The 26,843-nt window shown below is 46.6% G+C and overlaps 1 protein-coding gene across 1 annotated transcript in view; it reads left to right on the top strand.

Annotated features, from left to right (window-relative positions):
• Window positions 1–26,843, top strand: part of TSPAN6 (tetraspanin 6) — a 91,706-nt gene that overhangs the window by 18,410 nt on the left and 46,453 nt on the right. Inside the window, exons 2-6 of the mRNA XM_075572796.1 lie at window positions 8,877–9,065; window positions 10,164–10,238; window positions 11,239–11,337; window positions 14,081–14,236; window positions 23,634–23,717. Of these exons, the coding sequence (XP_075428911.1) occupies window positions 8,877–9,065; window positions 10,164–10,238; window positions 11,239–11,337; window positions 14,081–14,236; window positions 23,634–23,717 (603 nt within the window). The remainder of the gene's footprint in view (window positions 1–8,876; window positions 9,066–10,163; window positions 10,239–11,238; window positions 11,338–14,080; window positions 14,237–23,633; window positions 23,718–26,843) is intronic.

Consider the following 26,843-nt stretch of genomic DNA (forward strand, 5'->3'; position numbering starts at 1 on the left):
ACAGCAGAGAGATACCGGTGCCCCCTCCGGAGGTCAGTATCTGGGGAAGCGAGGGGTCCTCGGAACGGAAATGAACTCGGTTACATATCCGGATACCCCCTTCTTCAAACAACAACAAATAACACAGGAGGTGTGGAGCCTGAAGATGTGCAATAACGCGGGACCGTCACGTCCAGCTCCAGGGCCTCTGCTCCCCAATGGTACTTTAAACAAAAGTAAAGCAAACAGCTAGAGAAAAAGTTACGCTTGGTAATCCTGCTTTTAAAGGCATCACACGGAGCGCACACAATAATATTTTGGGGGCACTGTACTTGGAAACAATGCAGTTCTCATTGGAGCCGTACTGCAGCTGTGTGTGTGCTGCTAAGTGGTACTGCCCGTGTACAAGATGCCAACCAATAGGCAATTTGCACTGAAAAAAGGCATTTGCTGTGTGACCGTCTGTCCAGTTTGGCATCTGGTTACAAATGATGTAGAAAAGGCTGACCTCCTGTGGGAATGAATGAGGCGTCGCTGTTTGGGACCTGTTGGTGACTGTGTACCTATACTGTACATTGTTGGCTCTCCATAAGAAACAGATCATTCAGCTGGTGGTCTTCCATCTGCACAGATACACACACACACACACACACACACACACACACACACACACACACACGTGTGTGTAAGATATAACGCGTTGGGTTTCCCACTGCATGGTCATATAAGAAATATATTATCGTAAGCGGGTAATAATTGTCTCTCCTCTTTCATGTCTCTGCTTCCTTGGCTGGAACATCCTCACATGGGTAAGTGCGCGTTGCATGATACAATGTGTGCTGTTACCGTCATGTATTTCTCATGCCTTAAAGCGGCAGTTCAAGCAATATCCTACATATGTGTTTTTTTTAAATAAATCTGTTCTGTACTATGAGAAAATACTTGTAGCATTTAAAAAAATTAAAAAAAAAATTTAAAGATTTTTTTTAATGTATTCTAAAGTAACAATCATTTTTGTTCCTATAGCAACCATTTACAAAGTCCCATCCCCTTCCCCTTCTGAAACAGCATCACCGTTTTTTAGCAGTGAACCAATTGAATCTAGTGCCTGCCTGGTCACATGATCTTTCTCACAGAACTTTGTCTGTTAGTGCAGCAGAAGGGGACCCAAGATGCATTTAGTGCAGAGGTGCGCAATCTCCTCTCCGGTGTCAAATGACGCCGCAGGGTCACGTGATGTCACATGCCCCCGCGGCGGCATGACGCCGCGTTGCCATGGTGACGTGTCGCCGAAGAGAAGGTAAGTGAAGTTGCAGAGGCCTCACGCGATCCCCAGCATTAATTTAAATGCCTTAGGGGAAGAGCAGGGGGCCTCTGCAACCCGCCGCGCCCACCTGAACAATCTTGCGTGCCCCCCATTTTGCGCACCGCTGATTTAGTGAACCCCGAGCCGAATCTTCAGCGATCGATTACAGGAGAACGGATCGATCGGCAACTTATCTAATCACTTGTCAGTGTGTAGATTGGATTCACATATTGAATGAAATAAAAAAACTTGAACTGCAGCTTTAATAGCAAAAGTTGCATATTTCTGAAACATTTATACAGTGCTTAGGAAGTAGAAAAAGACTTTCTTCCTTTCTTCCATTACCACCGACCTTAATTATATTCAAAGTATGGACAGCCGTACGTTGCTAGCGCCTCTGGCTGCAAAAGGGTTTACTATTTAGTCACTAGAGCAGGAGTGGGAAACACCAGTCCTCAAGGCCCACCAACAGGTCAGGTTTTCAGGATATCTCTGCTTCAGCACAGGTGGCTTTATCAGTGGCTGATTGAGCCACCTGTGCCGAAGCAGGGATATCCTAAAAACCTGACCTGTTGGGCCTTGAGGGCTGACGTTCCCCACCCCTGCACTAGATGGTGCCGTTCCTAGTACATTTGAATTGCAATGTTGCTTGTTTGAAACGAAGCTGTGTGCATGCATTAGCTATTTCTGCATAATTGCAAACACGTGAATGTATTGCTTCATTTGATCACCGATGTTTCTTCCCGATCACGGGCCCGCTGTAAGCCATTGAAAAGGGTCTTGACACAGCCAATAATATTTGAGGTGAAATTGAGTAATAAACTCGTATTATTGAAAGAATCACTGGTGTGCGACTGAAGCAGCAGGATTGTGAACCTCAAAAAGTTAATGATTATTTTCTTATCTGTGTTAATAATTACCCAGCTTTTTTTTCTTCGTGATTTCTGGTTCAGCTGGAATTGCTTGGAAACACAGTTGAGAGCCTTTATCGCACGTATTGGCGGCAGAAAAGGAGAAATTAACACCCGTTGAGGATAGTTTGGGAATAAAAAAAGTAGATAAGTGTTTTATTGTGTTTGCTCGGAGGGAACAGAGTTAAAATAAATGAGCAAGTTCCATCATATGGATGTTGCCAGTGAGTGGCACAGACTTAAATGCCAGTGGCATCCATGTGAGTGGCACACACTTAAATGCCAGTGGCATCCATGTGAGTGGCACAGACTTAAATGCCAGTGGCATCCATGTGAGTGGCACAGACTTAAATGCCAGTGGCATCCATGTGAGTGGCACAGACTTAAATGCCAGTGGCATCCATGTGAATGGCACAGACTTAAATGCCAGTGGCATCCATGTGAGTGGCACAGACTTAAATGCCAGTGGCATCCATGTGAGTGGCACAGACTTAAATGCCAGTGGCATCCATGTGAGTGGCACAGACTTCAATGCCAGTGGCATCCATGTGAGTGGCACAGACTTAAATGCCAGTGGCATCCATGTGAGTGGCACACACTTAAATGCCAGTGGCATCCATGTGAGTGGCACAGACTTAAATGCCAGTGGCATCCATGTGAGTGGCACAGACTTAAATGCCAGTGGCATCCATGTGAGTGGCACAGACTTAAATGCCAGTGGCATCCATGTGAATGGCACAGACTTAAATGCCAGTGGCATCCATGTGAGTGGCACAGACTTAAATGCCAGTGGCATCCATGTGAGTGGCACAGACTTAAATGCCAGTGGCATCCATGTGAGTGGCACAGACTTCAATGCCAGTGGCATCCATGTGAGTGGCACAGACTTAAATGCCAGTGGCATCCATGTGAGTGGCACAGACTTAAATGCCAGTGACATCCATGTGAGTGGCACAGACTTAAATGCCAGTGACATCCATGTGAGTGGCACAGACTTAAATGCCAGTGACATGCATGTGAGTGGCACAGACTTAAATGCCAGGGACATCCATGTGAGTGGCACAGACTTAAATGCCAGTGACATCCATGTGAGTGGCACAGACTTAAATGCCAGGGACATCCATGTGAGTGGCACAGACTTAAATGCCAGTGACATCCATGTGAGTGGCACAGACTTAAATGCCAATGGCATGCATGTGAGTGGCACAGACTTAAATGCCAGTGACATGCATGTGAGTGGCACAGACTTAAATGCCAGGGACATCCATGTAAGTGGCACAGACTTAAATGCCAGTGGCATCCATATGAGTGGCACAGACTTAAATGCCAGTGGCATCCATGTGAGTGGCACATACTTAAATGCCAGTGGCATCCATGTGAGTGGCACAGACTTCAATGCCAATAGCATCCATGTGAGTGGCACAGACTTAAATGCCAGTGGTATCCATGTGAGTGGCACAGACTTAAATGCCAGTGGCATCCATGTGAGTGGCACAGACTTAAATGCCAGTGGCATCCATGTGAGTGGCACAGACTTCAATGCCAGTGGCATCCATGTGAGTGGCACAGACTTAAATGCCAGTGGCATCCATGTGAGTGGCACAGACTTAAATGCCAGTGACATGCATGTGAGTGGCACAGACTTAAATGCCAGTGACATCCATGTGAGTGGCACAGACTTAAATGCCAGTGACATGCATGTGAGTGGCACAGACTTAAATGCCAGGGACATCCATGTGAGTGGCACAGACTTAAATGCCAGTGACATCCATGTGAGTGGCACAGACTTAAATGCCAGGGACATCCATGTGAGTGGCACAGACTTAAATGCCAGTGACATCCATGTGAGTGGCACAGACTTAAATGCCAATGGCATGCATGTGAGTGGCACAGACTTAAATGCCAGTGACATGCATGTGAGTGGCACACACTTAAATGCCAGTGGCATCCATGTGAGTGGCACAGACTTAAATGCCAGTGGCATCCATGTGAGTGGCACACACTTAAATGCCAGTGGCATCCATGTGAGTGGCACAGACTTAAATGCCAGTGGCATCCATGTGAGTGGCACAGACTTAAATGCCAGTGGCATCCATGTGAGTGGCACAGACTTAAATGCCAGTGGCATCCATGTGAATGGCACAGACTTAAATGCCAGTGGCATCCATGTGAGTGGCACAGACTTAAATGCCAGTGGCATCCATGTGAGTGGCACAGACTTAAATGCCAGTGGCATCCATGTGAGTGGCACAGACTTCAATGCCAGTGGCATCCATGTGAGTGGCACAGACTTAAATGCCAGTGGCATCCATGTGAGTGGCACAGACTTAAATGCCAGTGACATCCATGTGAGTGGCACAGACTTAAATGCCAGTGACATCCATGTGAGTGGCACAGACTTAAATGCCAGTGACATGCATGTGAGTGGCACAGACTTAAATGCCAGGGACATCCATGTGAGTGGCACAGACTTAAATGCCAGTGACATCCATGTGAGTGGCACAGACTTAAATGCCAGGGACATCCATGTGAGTGGCACAGACTTAAATGCCAGTGACATCCATGTGAGTGGCACAGACTTAAATGCCAATGGCATGCATGTGAGTGGCACAGACTTAAATGCCAGTGACATGCATGTGAGTGGCACAGACTTAAATGCCAGGGACATCCATGTAAGTGGCACAGACTTAAATGCCAGTGGCATCCATATGAGTGGCACAGACTTAAATGCCAGTGGCATCCATGTGAGTGGCACATACTTAAATGCCAGTGGCATCCATGTGAGTGGCACAGACTTCAATGCCAATAGCATCCATGTGAGTGGCACAGACTTAAATGCCAGTGGTATCCATGTGAGTGGCACAGACTTAAATGCCAGTGGCATCCATGTGAGTGGCACAGACTTAAATGCCAGTGGCATCCATGTGAGTGGCACAGACTTCAATGCCAGTGGCATCCATGTGAGTGGCACAGACTTAAATGCCAGTGGCATCCATGTGAGTGGCACAGACTTAAATGCCAGTGACATGCATGTGAGTGGCACAGACTTAAATGCCAGTGACATCCATGTGAGTGGCACAGACTTAAATGCCAGTGACATGCATGTGAGTGGCACAGACTTAAATGCCAGGGACATCCATGTGAGTGGCACAGACTTAAATGCCAGTGACATCCATGTGAGTGGCACAGACTTAAATGCCAGGGACATCCATGTGAGTGGCACAGACTTAAATGCCAGTGACATCCATGTGAGTGGCACAGACTTAAATGCCAATGGCATGCATGTGAGTGGCACAGACTTAAATGCCAGTGACATGCATGTGAGTGGCACAGACTTAAATGCCAGGGACATCCATGTAAGTGGCACAGACTTAAATGCCAGTGGCATCCATATGAGTGGCACAGACTTAAATGCCAGTGGCATCCATGTGAGTGGCACATACTTAAATGCCAGTGGCATCCATGTGAGTGGCACAGACTTCAATGCCAATAGCATCCATGTGAGTGGCACAGACTTAAATGCCAGTGGTATCCATGTGAGTGGCACAGACTTAAATGCCAGTGGCATCCATGTGAGTGGCACAGACTTCAATGCCAGTGGCATCCATGTGAGTGGCACAGACTTAAATGCCAATAGCATCCATGTGAGTGGCACAGACTTAAATGCCAATAGCATCCATGTGAGTGGCACAGACTTAAATGCCAGTGACATCCATGTGAGTGGCACAGACTTAAATGCCAGTGGCATCCATGTGAGTGGCACAGACTTCAATGCCAGTGGCATCCATGTGAGTGGCACAGACTTCAATGCCAGTGGCATCCATGTGAGTGGCACAGACTTCAATGCCAGTGGCATCCATGTGAGTGGCACAGACTTCAATGCCAGTGGCAGGGTTGTTCCGATGATGGCAGCACACAGCCGTTATGAATGGACAGTGTAATTGGATTCTGAGGACAGTTCCAAGGAAAATGGAGTACCTATTCTGGTCCTCGTGTGAGCCAGGGACGCAGACTCTCCACACTGCTACAAAACTATACAGTTCTTAGGCTGCGATTTATACGAAAAAACACCCGTGGTGAAAAAACAAGTTTCATAGAAACGTGATACGCGGCTATACCGAATTCAGCGGTCTCCCCGATCGCTGCTGCAAAGCTGGGGACAGTTTAAGCTTTTTCAAAATGTGTTTTTCCGCCGGGTGGTGTCGCTACGGGAGACGCCACGGTCGGTTTTTGGTATAATCGCAGCCTTAGGCTAAGGCCCCGCTGCCACAGACCACGCTCCCGCACTGCAGGCAGGCGGCGCGTGGAGAGGCACTTGACCACTATCTGCGGTCTGTAGAGAGCTGGGGCGGGGGGCGTGGCCAAAACGGGCCGGATGGGCGCGGCAATGACATCGGGGGTGGGGCCATCACACTGTCTGTGCCAGGGGTTCCTTCCCCCCCCCCTCTCCCTGCATCTGCTGACAGTATGAGGAGAGTGTCTGTGGGAGGGAGCAGGGGGGCTCCCTTGGTGCTGCAGCTGCTTTCCCCCCCCCTCTCCTCCCCGCTCCCCGAAGCCCTCCTCCTCTCCTCATTGGCTCACAGCCACACCACGTGACGCGTCGCCGCTTGGGATTACAATTCTCTTGCATCCCCTGGCGGCTGACACGTCACAGCGTATAGTGAGCTCTGCAGGGAGGGGGGACTGGGACCTGCTCGGGAGGACACCATCAGATGGTGAGTAGCACGCACGCGCGCACCGCCGGACGCAGCGGGACCAAAGCCTTACTCTTAGAACTGTATCTACAGCAGGGATTGCTAGCTCTAGTCCTCAATCGCCACCAACAGGTCAGGTTTTAAGGATATCCCTGCTTCAGCACAGGTGGCTCAATCAGTGGTCAGTCAATCAGTCATTGACCGAGCCACTGATTGAGCCACCTGTGCTGAAGCAGGGATATCCTTAAAACCTGACCAGTCCTCAAGACCAACCAACCGACAGCTGGCCACCCTGATCTGCAGGATAGCACAGCACATATGTGATCGTCGCCCCGTGCGTGTAAGCACTTGGTTGCTAGATTTGGGCGGTAGACACGATATGATGGTATCGCAGTAAGGAATGCCGGTATTACCGGTTTGTATTATTGCGGTATTGCTGATAACCACGGGAGTCATTCACATTGCACAGACAGCTGGTGACTTTGGTCTTTAAGACGTAGCCGCTTTAAAGAAGACAGAGCTTCCCGTGTAAGCCGGATAGCGGCAGCACTCCTCTCTTTCCAGGGTCGCCTTGTGAACCCCCTAATTCCCGTCCTTACCCCTATCTGTGATGTCATGGGTTAGGGAGACGTGAGGGTATCGTATATGTTCTAAATTGGCGTTTATTTAAATACACATTTACATTTCTATCAAAGGTTCAAAGTGAATACGTTTCACATTTCTTATGAAAACATTCTTCATGTGAATTGTTATTGATGCCTTCTGTTCTATGCATCCTATTGAAGATATTTATCACGATAACTATCTTAATATTGTTACCATAAGAAATGTTTTGTTATTGCTCAACCCTACATAGAGTATGTATTTTGTTATTTGTATATAACAATACAGGCATACATATATATGTGTATCTGTGTATTTCTGGCACCGTGAGAGCTTTTGTGTGTATATTCAGGACTTTATGGAGAATTGTATGTAATTTACAGAATGATTATGAAGTTTGCGTACTGAATGTATGTACACACACACAGGTCTAACCTGTTCCCATTTAGGACATTGCTATAGTAGAGCTGTTGCCACTGAACACTTCTGGTCATGCAGCCCTGTAGCCTTCAACCATCGGACATACAGTAGACACTGTGTAGACTCCCTTAAGTCATTGAGTATCAGAGGCGCCTACAGCTCTTTTGCTTCTTGTTTACCACATCAGCATTACCAGGTGTTAAACCGGCCCATAGAATTTAATAGAAGTATATAACTGTCAAAGAATGAGGCCACAAAGAAATAACCTTTAAAGCTGTAGACCAAGCAATATCCTACATGTGTTTTTAATCAGTTCTGTACTATGAGAATATACTTGTAGCATTTATTTTAAACAACTGTGAAATACATTTTCAATGTATTATAATGTGACAAGCATTTTTTGTTTCTATAGCAACCATTTACAAAGTCACATCCCCTTCCTCTCCTGAAACAGGCTCTGGCACATCCCTTTTTGAGCCCTGCCCTCTCTCTAGCAGTGCACCAATTGTATCTAGTGACTGCCTGGTCACATGATCTTCCCCACAGAACTTTTCTTCTTTGGTTCTCTTCTGCTGCACTGACAGCCATTTGTGAAGCCCCCCCTAGCCAAATCTTCGCCGATCGATCACAGGAGAACGGAATATCGGCAACATAGCTAATTACTTATTTGTCAACTTGGCTAATTACTTATTGCGTGGATTGTATTGATGCACCTATTAAAGGGAAAAAATAATAAAATTAAAAAAAACGTCAGCTTGGACTGCTGCTGTAAGGTTCTATACTTACAGTATCACGTAAAAGTCAATAATTAACCTCCGTCAAGATCCTGATTGAGAATGTGTGTGTTCTGTTTCGGAAATGTATACAGATCAAAATAGGTAAATTCACACTATTTGGATAGCATATTGTCCCTGTCAGTAAATGTTATTGTGAGCTTGGCTTGATTCCCTCTTATAACTTCAGTTCACAGGTGTTATCCTGTTGGCTGTTGGTGTTTGGGGCAAAGTTGGCCTGGATGTCTACTTCGCACTTTTCAACGAGAATGCCACCAATATTCCCTACGTTCTCATTGGCACCGGTGCTGTCATCATCCTCCTGGGCACCTTCGGCTGCTTTGCCACATGCCGCGGGAGCACATGGATGTTGAAACTGGTAAGTCCTTCTTTTTCCTTTTAAGGGAATGGAGTCCAAGGAATAGACCTTTTATCTAATTTGCTTTGGGTTCTCTGAGGAACTAACTTCTTGGAGGAGGTATGTAAGAATTTAGGCTAGGGCAGGGGTGTGCAAAGTGGGGGGGGGGCGCAAGACTTTCTGGGGGGGAGGGGAGAGCGGCGGTTACAGAGGCCCTGCGCTTCCCCCGAAGGCATTCAAATTAAATGGGCAGGTAAATGGCAGAAGGGATGCAAGAATAAAAAGGCGACCTACAAATTAAATGGGGATAAATTGGGGGAATCTTTGATGGAGAAGGATTTAGGAGTGCTTGTAGAGAGCAGGCTTAGCAATAGTGCCCAATGTCATGCAGTAGCTGCAAAGGCAAACAAGATCTTATCTTGCATCAAACGGGCAATGGATGGAAGGGAAGTAAACATAATTATGCCCCTTTACAAAGCATTAGTAAGACCACACCTTGAATATGGAGTACAATTTTGGGCACCACTTCAGAAAAAGACATTTATGGAACTAGAGAGAGTGCAGAGAAGAGCCACCAAATTAATGAAGGTGATAGATAATCTGATTTATGAGGAGAGGCTAGCTAAATTAGATTTGTTTACATTAGAAAAGAGGCGTGTAAGAAAAGGATATGAAAACGTTAGCTTCCCGTGCAATTGTTTGGCTGCTGTTTCTCTGTTGATCACTTTTGTTTGCTGACTATGGGATCACACGTCTTAATTTTCTACAATGTATATGATGTAACAATGAAACAAGTTCCTTTGTGTGTAAATATAATTATATATATTTAGGTGTGTGTGTGTGTGTGTGTGTTTTTGCGTGTGGTACGGGTCATAGATTACTAATTACATACGCCTATAACATATATTATCTCTCACTGTGCATGCAATGTATTTATATAGAATATATAACCCTGCTCACTTAATGTAACCATGTATCTGTCATCATAACTCTGTGCCCAGGACATACGTGAAAGCGAGAAATGACTCTCAATGTATTACTTCCTGGTAACACATTTTATAAATAAATACTACGCTCCTGCTAAATATTGATGCTTTCTCTCTGTCATTTGTTGCTTAGTATGCCATGTTCCTGTCAGTCATTTTCTTGATTGAGCTGGTGGCAGCCATTGTGGGCTTAGTCTTCAGACATGAGGTGAGTCTTCTTTTGCCATCGGCTTTTTACGCAGATGTTTCAGAGCAGAAAACAAATATATAATATTAGGCAAATCCCAAAACATAACGTTGAATTCCACTTTACCGTGTTTAGCAATCATTTCTCTTCAATGGTTCGTGTTGGCTGGAGAACCTGTGGTCAAGAAGTTGACTCAAAGATCACGTGTAACAACCAATATTAATGACCGCATGCTCACCGACATTACTGTCATTTATTAGGTAAAGTAACTTGCTGCAAGAAGACATGCAAAGGGTCGCAGTGCATTAACCCTTTACTCCGGGGGCCCCGTGATTTAGAGCGGAGGCAGCCAACTCCAGTCCTCAAGGGCCACCAACAGGTCAGATTTTCAGGAGTTCCCTGCTTCAGCACAGGTGGCTCAGTCATTCTGACTCAGCCACCTGTGCTGAAGCAGGGATATTCTGAACACCTGACCGGTTGGTGACCCTTGAGCCCTGGAGTTGGTCACCTCTGATGTAGAGGCCACTTCATGGATTTTGAGTAGGTTTTTCTAAGGACTTTGCGTTCCTGTTGAGCGTTGAAAGCCACCTGGCCAGAGCAGGAACAGACGAGGACTCTTCCGTTCTGTCATCGGTGACGCCGCAATCACATGATCGCCATGTGCGGGAGGGGCTTCGGCACGCAAAAGTTACGCACTGGGTTACATTTGAAAGATTAATAGTAAAAACTGCATAAATCCAGCATTCGTCTTCTTTTTTTGCGGAAACTCTGAGCAGGGGCTGTGTGTGGTCCGTAAACATCCTATATTATTACTGCAGAATAAGCTGGGCACACGGTGCGGGCTTCACATTTATTTCACCTCCAGTGCGTCTTACTGTGCGGTAATGTCTGTTTGTACACAAAGTCTCTTCTCGTCTTTGTGTTGCGGCAGAAAGCACGGTTTCCCCGTAGGCTTCTCTCGGGCTGGATTTCCCGCGCTCACGCTCACATAAGCTTTTTCACCGGTTTTGACTCCTGACAGATTAGGGGCAGTTTTGAGAAGAACTTCAAGCAAGCGGTCACAGAGTACAACTCCACAAGCGATCCGAGAAGCCACGCAGTGGATACCATCCAGAGGAAGGTGAGTAGCAGTGACACTGGGGAAAGAGAGGGGTTCTCAACATGGAGACTTCGGGGTAACGCTGTGTGATGCACGGATCGTTTGTTATAGGTGCAACAAATAAAATCGAACAGGAAATCCCTGCGCCTTGGTCCTCTAGTTATATTGTTTGGCCCAAACATGTTAAGCTGCAACCACGTGTTGGACCCTTTGATGCTGTAAACATACAATCATTTACCCATATTAAACCAGAAGACTCAGGCGGTGTGGCAAAATGCCTAAGCGTCTTTCCGAACTTGGGCAGCTGGGGTCCCGGGAAACTTACAAGGGGGTCTCAGAGCGACATACGCACTGGGAGATATGAAAAGTGGCAGAGAAAAAGGGACATTGACTGCCAAATAAACAGGAAGGGCGGGTCATAAAGAGCTTTAGTGATGTATATTATTTGGGTTATTGCTGTGGGAAAACTCATTCTAATTGTGATATCTGTGTGTGTGTATATATATATATATAATATAGCTCAGCCCCGTTATAGCGCGGTCCTCGGGGACCACCCGATCCGACCGCGCTACAAACCGGGTCGCGCTAATTAAATTAAATTAATAAAAAATTAAAAAAATGGCCGCCGCGCCCGGGGTTCCGTGTCTACGGAGGGGGGAGAGCTGGGATCGCACTGTGCTACACCTCCTTCCCTTCCTCCCTCCTCCCGTGTCCCCAGCAGTCAGAGAGCTGCTGGCAGTGCTAGGAGAGTGCGAGGCTCAGGGCTGCAGCCTCCTCTTCCCTCCCTCCTCCCTCCTCCCGTGTCTCCAGCAGTCAGAGAGCTGCTGGCAGTGCTAGGAGAGTGCGAGGCGCAGGGCTGCAGCCTCCTCTCCCCTCCCTCCTCCCTCCTCCCGTGTCCCCAGCAGTCAGAGAGCTGCTGGCAGTGCTAGGAGAGTGCGAGGCGCAGGGCTGCAGCCTCCTCTCCCCTCCCTCCTCCCTCCTCCCGTGTCCCCAGCAGTCAGAGAGCTGCTGGCAGTGCTAGGAGAGTGCGAGGCTCAGGGCTGCAGCCTCCTCTCCATGCCAATTTTACTCACATGTCCCTGGCCACTGATTACCCGCACAGCAGCTTCTCCTGCTCTCACTGGCAAACTTTTCAGGGACACCGGGGGAGACTGCCCTGTCTAGGGAGAGAGGTGTGTGTGTCTCTGTGTCTCGGTGTCTGTGTGTCTCTGTGTCTCTGTGTCTCTGTGTGTCTGTGTGTCTGTGTGTCTGTGTGTTCTCTTGTTCCTGATAGCTTCTCCTGCTCTACACCACAGACATTCTATCCTTCTGTGTGCAAGAGTGATTTAGGAGATAGCCGCTGACACCAGAGATAGGGGGGGGGGGAGTGTGTGCTGTGAGTGTGTGTGCTGTGAGTGTGTGTGCTGTGAGTGTGTGTGCTGTGAGTGTGTGTGCTGTGAGTGTGTGTGCTGTGAGTGTGTGTGCTGTGTGTGTGTGTGTGTGCTGTGTGTGTGTGTGTGTGCTGTGTGTGCTGTGAGTGTGTGTGTGCAGTGAGTGTGTGTGTGCAGTGAGTGTGTGTGTGCAGTGAGTGTGTGTGTGCAGTGAGTGTGTGTGTGCAGTGAGTGTGTGTGTGCAGTGAGTGTGTGTGTGTGTGCAGTGAGTGTGTGTGTGCAGTGAGTATGTGTGTGTGTGTGCAGTGAGTGTGTGTGTGCAGTGAGTGTGTGTGTGCAGTGAGTGTGTGTGTGCAGTGAGTGTGTGTGTCCAGTGAGCAGTGTCCAGTGAGCAGTGTGTGCAGTGTCCAGTGAGCAGTGTGTGCAGTGTCCAGTGAGCAGTGTGTGCAGTGTCCAGTGAGCAGTGTGTGCAGTGTCCAGTGAGCAGTGTGTGCAGTGTCCAGTGAGCAGTGTGTGCAGTGTCCAGTGAGCAGTGTGTGCAGTGTCCAGTGTCCAGTGAGCAGTGTGTGCAGTGTCCAGTGAGCAGTGTGTGCAGTGTCCAGTGTGAGCAGTGTGTGCAGTGTCCAGTGTGTGCAGTGTCCAGTGAGCAGTGTGTGCAGTGTCCAGTGAGCAGTGTGTGCAGTGTCCAGTGAGCAGTGTGTGCAGTGTCCAGTGAGCAGTGTGTGCAGTGTCCAGTGAGCAGTGTGTGCAGTGAGCAGTGTGTGCAGTGTCCAGTGAGCAGTGTGTGCAGTGTCCAGTGAGTAGTGTGTGCAGTGTCCAGTGAGCAGTGTGTGCAGTGTCCAGTGAGCAGTGTTTGCAGTGTCCAGTGAGCAGTGTGTGCAGTGTCCAGTGAGCAGTGTGTGCAGTGTCCAGTGAGTGTGTGCAGTGTCCAGTGAGTGGTGTGCAGTGAGTGGTGTGCAGTGAGTGGTGTGCAGTGTGGGTCCATGCTCAAACCGCGTTATAGCGAATCGCGCTATAACGGGGTTGAGCTGTATGTATGTATGTATGTATGTATGTATGTATATACATACATACATACATGCATACATGCATTTTTGGAGCGGCTAGGAAGGATTTATCCCTAAATCTTGGCCATCTTTCTTTGTGCACCAAATACAGAACAGGGGCCACAGGCAAAATAAATGCTTTTGAGTAGGGGGCCCCAGTTATAAAGATTAATTGCTGCTTTAAGTATTTAATAACCTGTTCATTTGCTTTGAATCTTCACATTTTGTTAACTGATTATTACATCATTATGGGGTACTCACAGTATTGATATCTGAGATTTCACTGCACAAATAATACTAGATGTAAGCTGAGTATTTGTGTCCTGTTACCTTCTCTCTGCTGTGCAGCTGAATTGTTGCGGAGTTAAGGCATACACAGACTGGGGAGATACCCCATACTACAAGCAGAACGGGATACCCCAGAGCTGCTGCAGTGTTCCAGGCAACTGCACAGAAAGTGATCTGAAGGACATGGTGAAAGCCCGCAGCAAAGTGTTTACACATGTAAGTGGTGGTAGAAGGGTTACCGTGGAATGAACATTGGTTTGGAAAGGGTAAGTGTCCTGCCATAGTATGATCCCGGAGGGACCTAAGATCATGAGGTCTGACACCCATATCCCTGCCATAGTATGATCCCGGAGTGCCCCGTGATAACGAGGTCTCGCACCCATATCCCTGACATAGTATGATCCCGGTGTGCCCCGTGATAACGAGGTCTCACACCCATATCCCTGCCATAGTATGATCCCGGAGTACACCGTGATAATGAGGTCTCACACTCATATCCCTGCCATAGTATGATCCCGGTGTGCCCCGTAGTAACGAGGTCTCATACTCATATCCCTGCCACAGTATGATCCTGGTGTACTCCGTGATAATGAGGTCTCACACTCCTATCCCTGCCATTGTATGATCCTGGTGTGCCCCGTAGTAACGAGGTCTCATACTCATATCCCTGCCATTGTATGATCCTGGTGTGCCCCGTAGTAACGAGGTCTCACACTCGTATCCCTGCCATAGTATGATTCTGGTGTGCCCCGTAGTAACGAGGTCTCATACTCATATCCCTGCCACAGTATGATCCCGGTGTGCCCCGTGATAACGAGGTCTCACACTCCTATCCCTGCCATAGTATGATCCCGGTGTGCCCCGTAGTAACGAGGTCTCATACTCATATCCCTGCCATAGTATGATCCCGGAGTACCCCGTGATAACGAGGTCTCACACTCCTATCCCTGCCATAGTATGATCCTAGTGTACCCCGTGATAACGAGGTCACACACTCCTATCCCTGCCATAGTATAATCCCGGTGTGCCCCATAGTAATGAGGTCTCATTCTCATATCCCTGCCATAGTATGATCCCGGTGTGCCCCGTAGTAATGAGGTCTCATTCTCATATCCCTGCCACAGTATGATCCCGGAGTACCCCGTGATTATGAGGTCTCACACTCCAGGGTTCCCATGACGGTGTACTGACGACATAATGAGCTTTCCGCTTGTTCTCTAGGGAAGATCGCCTCCTGTGAAGCACTGAACTGGATCTGGCCGGAAGAGGTTGATTCCTCTTCTGTTCGCCTCATCAGTCACGATTACGTGATTGCTCAGAAAAGTGGTCACGTCATCACAAGCTGCTTGAGGGGCCACGCTGCCCCTCCAGCACTCGAGGGGATAATGAACCCCTCAGATAATTACCTGTTCTGTCTTGTTACTTCCAGGGGGCCAACCAACGCATCTCAAAATGAATGGCATAGATTATTTTATCAGGGCACGGCTAATGACGAGACTTAGAGAGGTCCACTAGAGAGCACACCTGGCTGTAATAGCTGATAAAACTTAACCTGTATTGATCTAATTAAATAATTAGCTAAATTAAAATTAGTGGTGAGATTATTAAATAATTAAAGGTGTGAAGAGGAAGTTGAGATGGGAGGAATCCACTACAGAAATCAAACACTCTCACTCACTTGGATCACAACAGCTTCATGCAACGTTACCTACCTTTGATAATGAACCTGCTACTTATCTCAACTCTGTTCTTTATTGTGACTTCATGGAAATGTTACTATCTCTATCCATTACAAACCTCCCTCCACACCCAATATCATCATCCACCCTAGATTACTCAAAAGCTTTGTTCTATCTACTGAATGTTGGTGGAGAACTCTGAAAACCAGCACACCAACCACTGCTCACTCTAATGGCAAACATCACAAATGTAACTTGCAAACTACTCAAATTTCTATTTATACTGTTACTGATTATTGAACTTAACCCAGGCCCTCCCTTTTCAACTCTGTCTCATATCCCTGAGAATACCTCTTTCAACTTCCAAAAAGGTCTATTTGTCGCCCATATAAATATCCGGAGCCTGCTGCCCATACTGGATGAACTAAGGGCACGGTTCCTTATGCATTAACACTCTCCCGGGTCCAGAGGGAGCATTATAGAAGGATCACCCCACAAAAGAAATATACAGTGCACAAATGTTTGGAAAAACTGAGAGGTGAATCTTTGCTCTTTCAGATGTCCTACTTAGTGTGTAGGAATAAAAAGGGCAGATATCTCCAAAATGTGACAAAAGAGTCTTCATATGACAGGTGTGTGGCTTGACAAGATGTTATCTCTAGATGAAGAGACATATCATGGTGCAGACCAGTATAACATTTTATGAGAATAAAACATATGTAAATGTACTCACATTTTGTACATTTAGTTCATGCATGTAGTATGAATGTGGAGAATCGCGGTTTCGGGCACCGTGTTCGCGCGCCATAGTGTCATTGCTTTCGCCGCTGACTGTCCCTCTGCTTCTTTGGGTGCTTTGTGGCTTCGCGTCTCTCGTCACTTCTGGTCGGGTCGACGTCACACCCGGTATTCTTCTATCCGGAAGCGGCACAGATGCGGCAGCCTCCGAATGTTCATAGCGTCTCACAGTAGCACAGGATTTCTCCCGAGGAAGCTGATAAATCAGCGAAACGCGTATAACTAGTGTGCTACTGTATATGCACCTGGGTTGAAAACTGGTTGAAGGACAGACAACAGAGAGTTGTCATAAATTGAACTTTTTCAGGTTGGGCTAAAGTCGTGAGTGGAGTTCCTCAGGGATCGGTACTGGGGCCCCTGCTTTTTAACTTGTTTATTAATGACCTTGAGGTTGGGATCGAGAGCAACGTCTCCATCTTTGCTGATGATACTAAATTGTGTAAGGTAATAGAATCGGAGCAGGATGTAATTTCTCTTCAGAAGGACTTGGAGAGATTGGAAACGTGGCCAGGTAAATGGCAGATGAGGTTTAATACAGATAAATGTAAGTTTATGCATTTGGGAAGTAAGAATAAACAGGCGACTTAAAAATTAAATGGGGATAAATTTGGGGAATCGTTGATGGAGAAGGATTTAGGAGTGCAAGTCATGCAGTAGCTGCAAAGGCAAACAAGAACTTATCTTGCATTAAACAGGCAATGGATGGAAGGGAAGTAAACATAATTATGCCTCTTTACAAAGCATTAGTAAGACCACACCTTGAATATGGAGTACAATTTTGGGCACCAATCCTTAGAAAAGACATTCTGGAACTAGAGGGAGTGGAGAGAAGAGCCACCAAATTAATAAAGGGGATGGACATTTTAACTTATGAGGAGAGGCTAGCCAAATTAGATTAATTTACATTAGAAAAGAGGCGTCTAAGAGGGGATATGATAACTATATACAAATTTAATCGGGGACAATACAAGGAGCTTTCAAAATAACTATTCATCTAAATCTAAATTTAGCATAGGTGGAACTTTATGGACGCATGTCTTTTTTCGACCTCCTCTACTATGTAACTATGTAACACCTGTCATATGAAGACTCTTGCCACATTTTGGAGATATCTGCCCTTTTAATTCCTACACACTAAGTAGGACATCTGAAAGAGCCAAGATTTACCTATCTCAGATTTTCAAAACATTTTGTACACTATATATCTTTTTTTCTTTCTTGGGGTGATCCGTGTATATGCTCCCTCTGACCCTGGAGAGTGTGTACGTCAAAGGGAATTTTTGGAAACATTCCCACCAGTGGTGGTGAGATTTCATAAATCACCATGGCATAAGCTAATTCTTTATATTAATTTATTCACCACAGAATTATTTTTTCACATAATAATAATTTTCATCACTTATATCACTCTGAGTGTCGTAAATGTATCATTAACTTTTGCCACTTATACAGGCATTTTTAGTGTTTAAGCGCTGTATACAATTCACCCTCTGGACATTTTGCCTTGTGCATAAACCCAAAGCCATCATTCTCACAGAAACATGGCTAACCCCTAAAACCCTCAATGCAAATATCGCCATTCGGGGATACTCCATTTCTAGGAAAGACAGGTCAAAGAGAGGAGGGGTGTTATTTTATATTGCAGGCATCTTACAATTTACCCTGCTAAATTGCCCCTTAAGCCCACCCTCTTTTTTAAAATCCTTGTTGACAAAATCTCCCTCCCCTTTTCCAAGCCCGTTCTTATTGATGGCATCTACTGCTCCCCTAAAGCCCCACTACAATCTCTGACTGATATCACCCAGATTCTTGGCTCAATTTCCTCTCAGAACGAGAAGCGTGATCTGGTAGTTCTTGTGGATTTCAAGTACAATTGGCTCGACTCTAAAAACAAGAAAATCCAGATACAACTCAAATCGCTTAACCTAACGCAACAAATTTCCCAACTCACACGGACAAACCTGAAATCTCATAACCATTCCTTGCTTGACTGGATTCTATCCTGTAGTCCCAGCAGAATCCAATCCACTGGCATCCTTTGTGACATTTTCAGTGACCATGCAATAGTGTACTGTGTAATAAAAATCAGACCACCCCAATCAAGCCCTAAAGTTCTCCTCACTAGAACATTTAGAAACTTTAACCCACAACAGTTTCTGGCTGACCTTACCTACTGCCCTTGGTACAGAATTGACTTAATTCCTGACCCTGATTCCACATTCAACTGTTTCCAATCCGAGTTCTTAAAACACTGATACGCATGCTCCACAACGCAGAATAAGAGTACGGGGGCCACCTTACGTGGGTTACAACAGACCTTGTATCACTCTCTAGCAGCTTAGGGATGCTTTGTGGAAAAGCTACAAAGTAACTGGCACTACCAAGGATCTTAATAACTACAGATACATGTGGAATATGTGCACAAGGCAAACAAGACTAGCAAAAGCACAATATTACTCTGACAATCTTCAGAATACATAAAATCCAGCTAACCTCTGGAAGGTTATCAACAACATATTCCAGCCTTTTAGTCATCAACAACAATGTAATATCATTAATGAGCATATTAGTCTGACAAACCCCACTGACATTGCAAATGCATTCACTGATTACTTTGTGGGGTGTGCCACTAACTTATTAGCGAAACGCAACCCAAACAACAAACATGAATCTCATCCTGGGAGTACACACATAGCCCCACCCCCTCCCAACACTGCCCACAACTTTCAATTTGTCCCAGTATCTGAAGAAGAGATTACACAAGCGCTCCTCAAACTAAAACTGAGCAGCCAATGTGGACCTGACATTCTGCAATCTAAATTCCTACGACTTGGTGCCCCAGCCATTGCCAAACTGCTTGCTTCCCTAATCAACTCTATTCAGTCTGCAGGCCATATCCCAATGGCCCCGTTGTGCGCGCTACGGGGTGCCTAGCGGCAGTCATTTCCTGCATCAGCGCGACCTCATGGACTCCAGGTAACTGGCAACGGGGAGGTGTGTGAGGTGCGGCCATGTCACGTGGCTGGTTCGCTCTCATTGGTTGAACCACTGCCGTGACATGGCCAATGCTCGGCCGCTGCGACAAAAGACAAAAATCTGGTCTTTTGGCAAAGGGGGTAGCACATTGCTCTTTGTGCGCTTATTCACACACGCCATCATGCGCGCAGCCGCGGCCGATGCCAGAGACCTGGAAAACTGCCAGAGTTGTCCAAATCTTCAAAAGTGGGGACAAAAACACTGTCTCAAACTGCAGGCCAATCTCCCAATCCTATCCAAAGTCATGGAAAATGTGTCCACTCCCAACTAAGCGATTTCTACACCAAGACACATTTCCCTAGCCAATTCCAATCTGGCTTTCGTCCCAAACACTCCACCGTAACTACCCTGCTTAAAATTTGCAATGAGATCCAGTGTGGAATGGAACGGGGACAACTCACTGGTGCAGTATTCCTAGATTTTGCAAAGGCTTTTGACACAGTTGATCATTTTATCCTGCTTAACAAACTCCAGAGCTCTGGAATAGAGAAGCATGCTTTAAACTGGTTTCAGTCCTACCTATCAGGTAGATCCCAATGTGTCTATCTCTGGGCTCTAACTCCAACCCCCTGGATATCACCTGTGGGTCCCGCAAGGCTCTGTTCTGGGGCACCTACTCTTCTCAGTGTTCATCAACGATCATCCTACAGCTTGTAAGGGAGCTTCAATACACATGTATGCAGATGTACAATCTTATATGCACACAGCCAAAGCCTCTCCGACCTTGGACACGTACTTTAATCTGACTTTTTGTGACTTGAAAATTGGATTTCACAAAACGAACGGTTTTTAAACACTGACAAGACTGTAACAATGATATTTGGGACCAAGGCTAAATTTCTAAAGCTTCCAGTGAATGAGCTCCGATCAGAACCAACGCTAACACCACCCTAAGGCCCAGGGCATGGTTACTGCTTGCTTGCTGCTGCTTGCCACTGAGCCCCTACAGCCGCAATTAAAGCGGCTTTAGTAGGGGCTCGCGCATGCTTTCCCTTGCTTGCTGAGGCGCGCTTGAACAGAGCCGACAGTGAAATTTTAAATTCACGCGCTGACTCCGCTCACGTGACGCCTCAGCAACCAATGGAAGGAGAGCAGGGAAATGTGAATGTGGTACTTATTGTCTGGCGCCAGTGGAGTGTGTGTGTGTGTGTGTGTTGATGTGCGTGTGTGTGTTGATGTGTGGTGCTGTCAGCCTGCGGGAGATGGAGGGGGCTTGCGCTGCCGGGGGGGGAGCGGGTGATGTGCCTCCATCTGCCCGATTCCTGTGGCTGTCAGCCTGCGGGAGATGGAGGGGGCTTGCGCTGCCGGGGGGGGAGCGGGTGATGTGCCTCCATCTGCCCGATTCCTGTGGCTGTCAGCCTGCGGGAGATGGAGGGGGCTTGCGCTGCCGGGGGGGGGAGCGGGTGATGTGCCTCCATCTGCCCGATTCCTGTGGCTGTCAGCCTGTGGGAGATGGAGGGGGCTTGCGCTGCCGGGGGGGGGGAGCGGGTGATGTGCCTCCATCTGCCCGATCCCTGTGGCTGTCAGCCTGCGGGAGATGGAGGGGGCTTGCGCTGCCGGGGGGGGGGGGGAGCGGGTGATGTGCCCTCTTCTGCCCCGTGTGTGTGTGTGCATGTATGTGTGTGTGTGCATGTATGTGTATGTGTGTGTGTGCATGTATGTGTATGTGTGTGTGTGCATGTATGTGTATGTGTGTGTGTGCATGTATGTGTGTATGTATGTGCATGTGTGCGTGTGCGTGTGTGTGCATGTATGTGTGTGTGTATATGCGTGTGCGTGCGTGCGTGTGTACCAGTGTGTATGTGTCTGTGTGGTGTGTGATGCGTGTGCGCGAATATATTTATCAAAATTGTACAATGTTAATAAATAATTTATTCTCACATGTCTTTTTTTTAATTTTTAAAATATTATATAATATACACACACACACACACACACACACACACACACACACACACACACACACACACACACACACACACACACACACACACACACACACACACACACACACACACACACACGTTCCCCAGTGACACACAGACCACTTCAAAGTGACACACACACAGTGATACCCGCCTCCCAAGCGCTTGCTGTCTCCTCTGCAAGGACAGCAAAAAGCTCCTGGTAGAGCGAGCGGCAGCAAGCGAGAGCGAGCGGCAGCACCTAAGCGCTTACTATGTCCAAGGCCTAACTCCTGTTCCTAGTTTAAATATTTGGGCATATGGTTTGACACCTATTTAACATTTGGGTTGCACATTGATACCCTGACATCCAAAACCTATGCCAAACTAGGTGTACTATACAGGAAAAAATCCTCCCCAAGTCTGCTGGTCAGAATGTGCATTGCACCGCACAGCAGATGCTAATGCCAATTATACACTATGGGGACATAGTATATGGCACGGAACCCCAAACTCACCTTGGCAAACTTGATACCCTCTAAAATTCAATATGCCGCTTTGTCCTCCAATGTAACTACAACACACATCACTGCGAAATGCTCAAAGAACTAGATTGATCATCACTCGAGTCTAGGTGCAAAGTTCATCTTTCCTGTCTTGCCTTCAAATACTTTCTGGGCAAGCTACCCAGCTATCTGAACAAGCTCCTCACCCCTACCACATGCAGCACTTATCATCTGAGATCTGACTCCAAAAGACTGTTCACGGTGCCAAGGTTCAACAAAGTATCCGGCCAATCCTCCTTCTCTCACCGTACACCCCAAAACTGGAACAGTCTACCGGAGACTCTCACATCTACCACCAGTCTAAGTTCTTTCAAAATTAAAGCTGTCTCACTTTTTAATCTGGTCTGTAACTGTTACATACGCCTATAATATATATTATCTCTAACTGTGCATAAAATGTCTTGTATATAATGTATACTCGGCTCACTTAATGTAACTATGTATTTGTAACCATGTATTTGTCATCATATCTCTGTGCCCAGGACATACTTGAAAACAAGAGGTAACTTTCAATGTATTACTTCCTGGTAAAACTTTATCTATACCACTGCTTGAGAAAGGTCCCTCTGTGAGGACTGAAACGTTGGCATTTGTGCCACCTACTCTAATACAATCTTTTTGAAAATTACCTCCTATATACCTCCTATATATTTCCTCTGCAATATTACAAAGATACGCCCTTTCCTCTGTTGCTCGACTGCTAAAACTTTGACAAAGTCCCTCATTCTCTCCCGTCTCGATTACTGTAACCTCCTGCTGTCCGGCCTTCCTGCCTCTCACCTGTCTCCCCTACAATCTATCCTAAACGCTGCTGCCAGAATCACTCGACTCTTTCCTAGATCTGTCTCAGCATCTCCCCTCATGAAATCCCTCTCCTGGCTTCCGATCAAATCCCGCATCTCACACTCCATTCTTCTCCTCACTTTTAAAGCTTTACACTCTTCTGCCCCTCCTTACATCTCAGCCCTAATTTCTCGCTATGCACCATCACGACTCTTGCGTTCTTCTCAAGGATGTCTTCTTTCTACCCCCTTTGTATCTAAAGCCCTCTCCCGCCTTAAACCTTTTTCACTGACTGACCCACATCTCTGGAATGCCCTTCCCCTCAGTACCCGACTAGCACCCTCTCTATCCACCTTTAAGACCCACCTTAAGACACAATTGCTTAAAGAAGCATATGAGTAGCACCTGGGATAATACTATACACATGATGCATAAAGCTTGGCCCCCTGCAGACGCATTTATCAGAACGCCCTCCTACTGTCTCTGTACGTTCTTCCTACCTACCAATTAGAGTGTAAGCTCTTCGGAGCAGGGACTCCTTTTCTACAATGTTACTTTTTGTCTGAAGCACTTATTCCCATGATCTGTTATTTGTATTATTTGTTATTTACAGTATATGATTGTCACGTGTATTACTACTGTGAAGCGCTATATAAATAAAGACATATATATTATATATATATATATATATATATATATATATATATATTATATATATATATATATATATATATATAAAAAAGGTGACCCATTGCCTGCGCAATGTGTTTTTTTCCTGAGCTCCTAAAACATGTCTGCTTAATGTTCCTAGTTTGCTTATGAGTTGTTTTTCCCCGTGTGTTTTTAGGGCTGTGTTGCTTTGGTAACTACAGTTATGGAGTCAAGAATGGGTATTGTAGCTGGGATTTCCTTTGGAGTCGCCTGTTTCCAGGTAAATCCGTCTGTAATTACCAATTGTGTATAACGATGTTTCTTTAGTTCAGATATGTATTCCTATTTCGTCCCAGAATAATGTAATTTGGAGAAAAGTTGGTATTTTTAGCACACTATGATATATACAATATAGCAGGGAGAGCATTACGAAACGTAAAGCAATATCACATTAACATTTGAATCAAGCAAAACATGACTACTAAATAAAGTATATAAATAAACACTAGAAAAAATCTCCGAAAATATCAGCCTGTCACGGCTTCGGAAAAGGCTTTTATCGGCAAAAACCACGGACAATGCTTTGTGTGGTATAAAAACTCACTGAGATTTTGTGATATTTTTTTCAAACGTTTGTTTATACAGTTTATTTTGTAGTATTTTTTTTGCTTAATTAAAATGTTAATTTGATGTTTTGGAGTACTCGCCTTTCTACACTGTATATGTGTATATGTATGTCCATAGATCAATAGATCGCTCTCTGTCTCTGTGAGATATATATATTTCTCAAGAAAACCGCGCACAACCCTTGTGCATTACCAAAAACAATGTAGTTTATTATAAGTAGTAGAGGGGAAGACAATGGCCACTTAGAAGAAGACTAAAATTGGAATTCACATAAAGGTATCTGTATAGCGGTACCGTTTAAACACCCTCCTCACGCGAGAGGAACGGATCGCCCTGCATCTTCATAGCCGCAGTGACTGTTTCTCACAGCTGTCCGCATTGCTGTCGCAGGACTCCGCTTTCCCATAGCGGCGTGTATGTACAGCAGGCAGGAGGCTTTTGAAGTTTTCTCTGATCCGGAGGTTTTCCCAGCTGGCGGAGGGTATTTAAACGGTACCGATTCCAAGATACCTTTATGTGAATTCCAATGTTATTCTTCTTGGAAGTGGCCATTGTCTTCCCCTGTACTTTTTATAATAAATGACATTGTTTTGGTAATGCACTAGGGTTCTGCGCTGTTGTCTTGTTTTTTCTACAGATTCTTCTTGGGGAGTGCTCCTCCCAGATACCGCTGCCCCCATACCTGCATTGTGGCTATAATAGACCTCTATTATTGGGACTATCCATATACATTTTTTTCTCCTGGACAGGACTTGTATCTATAAAGTCTTTTCATTTATGAATATTTATTATATGCTTCATTTATTTTATATGCTTCATTTATTTTATATGCTTCATTTATTTTATATGCTTCATTTATTTTGTTATTAGCGCTGTTTTTTCCTGATATAGATAGATATATCTTGCTCTCTCTCTCTATATCTATCTATCTATATCTTTATATCATATTGTGCTGGAAATACCTTTTCTACATGTTTCTGTTTTAGTAAATTCTGTGCACCAATACTCATGTTCATGTACTTTCTATTATATTTGGAATTGTTCTGCCTTTCCCCCCTTCCCCCCTACATTTCACATACCGCTTACCAGTATGGTGCGATATTTACTAAGCATGGCAAGGCTGTGAAACACCTTATTGCCCATTTCGGTGAAGGCGTCGTAGGCTGCGTTCATGGCACCTAAGACCGCGCGGACGCGTCCGCACGCTGAGCGAACAGACTGCCTTAACGCAGTGTTTGCGTGCATGCGCTCGGAGGCAGGAGGGGGCGCGCGATGCGCCAGAAATCCGTTAAAAATGATTTCTCGCGCGACAGGGAGGTCACGTGAGCGGTTCGCCCAATGAGGGCGAACCAGTTCCATGACATCACTAGGAACGCCCCCCACGGCCCGAGTACTATGGCCAGGGAAAGCGGGTGCTCCGCGCGTCTCCGCATGAACTGCGGCACCATGTCCGCAGCCATAGGGTGTCATGGATTGGAATCACGTAGAGTACATTATACAAATTACTGAACCTAGATGAACAGAGTAGTTTGCCTTCACTCATACAAAACATTAGAGGCACAGTCGTATGTTCAATTCCTCCCTCAGCCTCCAATGTTTTGTATAACCAAAGGTAGTCCTCGCTATCCAACGTTTCACTTTACAACGAATGGCAGATCCAACGCTTTAAAATGCCTCCCTAAGGGCTATTTTTCGACCCCTGAATGCGTTATCCAACGCACACCACCACTGATTAACATGGGACTCGCTTTACAACGGTTTCACTATCCAGCGCTACTTCCAGAACGTATTCCGTTGGATAACCGAGGACTCCCTGTACTCTATTCATTTGTCTTGTCATGTTTATCCAATTATCAGGATTGGCTGCGCTAGCTTTTTTTATCTTTATTGGATTGGCCAGTTGCTCTACACACTCACATTGCCCTGCACACGCTCACGCTGCCGTACACACACGCACACTTTGCCCTGCACAATCTCACGCTGCCCTGCACAATCTCACGCTGCCCTGCACAATCTCACGCTGCCCTGCACAATCTCACGCTGCCCTGCACAATCTCACGCTGCCCTGCACAATCTCACGCTGCCCTGCACAATCTCACGCTGCCCTGCACAATCTCACGCTGCCCTGCACACGCTCACGCTGCCCTGCACAATCTCACGCTGCCCTGCACAATCTCACGCTGCCCTGCACACGCTCACGCTGCCCTGCACAATCTCACGCTGCCCTGCACACGCTCACGCTGCCCTGCACAATCTCACGCTGCCCGGCACAATCTCACGCTGCCCTGCACAATCTCACGCTGCCCTGCACACGCTCACGCTGCCCTGCACAATCTCACGCTGCCCTGCACAATCTCACGCTGCCCTGCACAATCTCACGCTGCCCTGCACAATCTCACGCTGCCCTGCACAATCTCACGCTGCCCGGCACAATCTCACGCTGCCCTGCACAATCTCACGCTGCCCTGCACACGCTCACGCTGCCCTGCACAATCTCACGCTGCCCTGCACACGCTCACGCTGTCCTGCACAATCTCACGCTGCCCTGCACAATCTCACGCTGCCCTGCACACGCTCACGCTGCCCGGCACACGCTCACGCTGCCCTGCACAATCTCACGCTGCCCGGCACAATCTCACGCTGCCCGGCACAATCTCACGCTGCCCTGCACAATCTCACGCTGCCCTGCACAATCTCACGCTGCCCGGCACAATCTCACGCTGCCCTGCACACACTCACGCTGCCCTGCACAATCTCACGCTGCCCTGCACAATCTCAC

The sequence above is a fragment of the Ascaphus truei genome, chromosome 16, assembly GCF_040206685.1.
Source record: "Ascaphus truei isolate aAscTru1 chromosome 16, aAscTru1.hap1, whole genome shotgun sequence".
In the NCBI taxonomy this organism is placed as follows: Eukaryota; Metazoa; Chordata; class Amphibia; order Anura; family Ascaphidae; genus Ascaphus; species Ascaphus truei.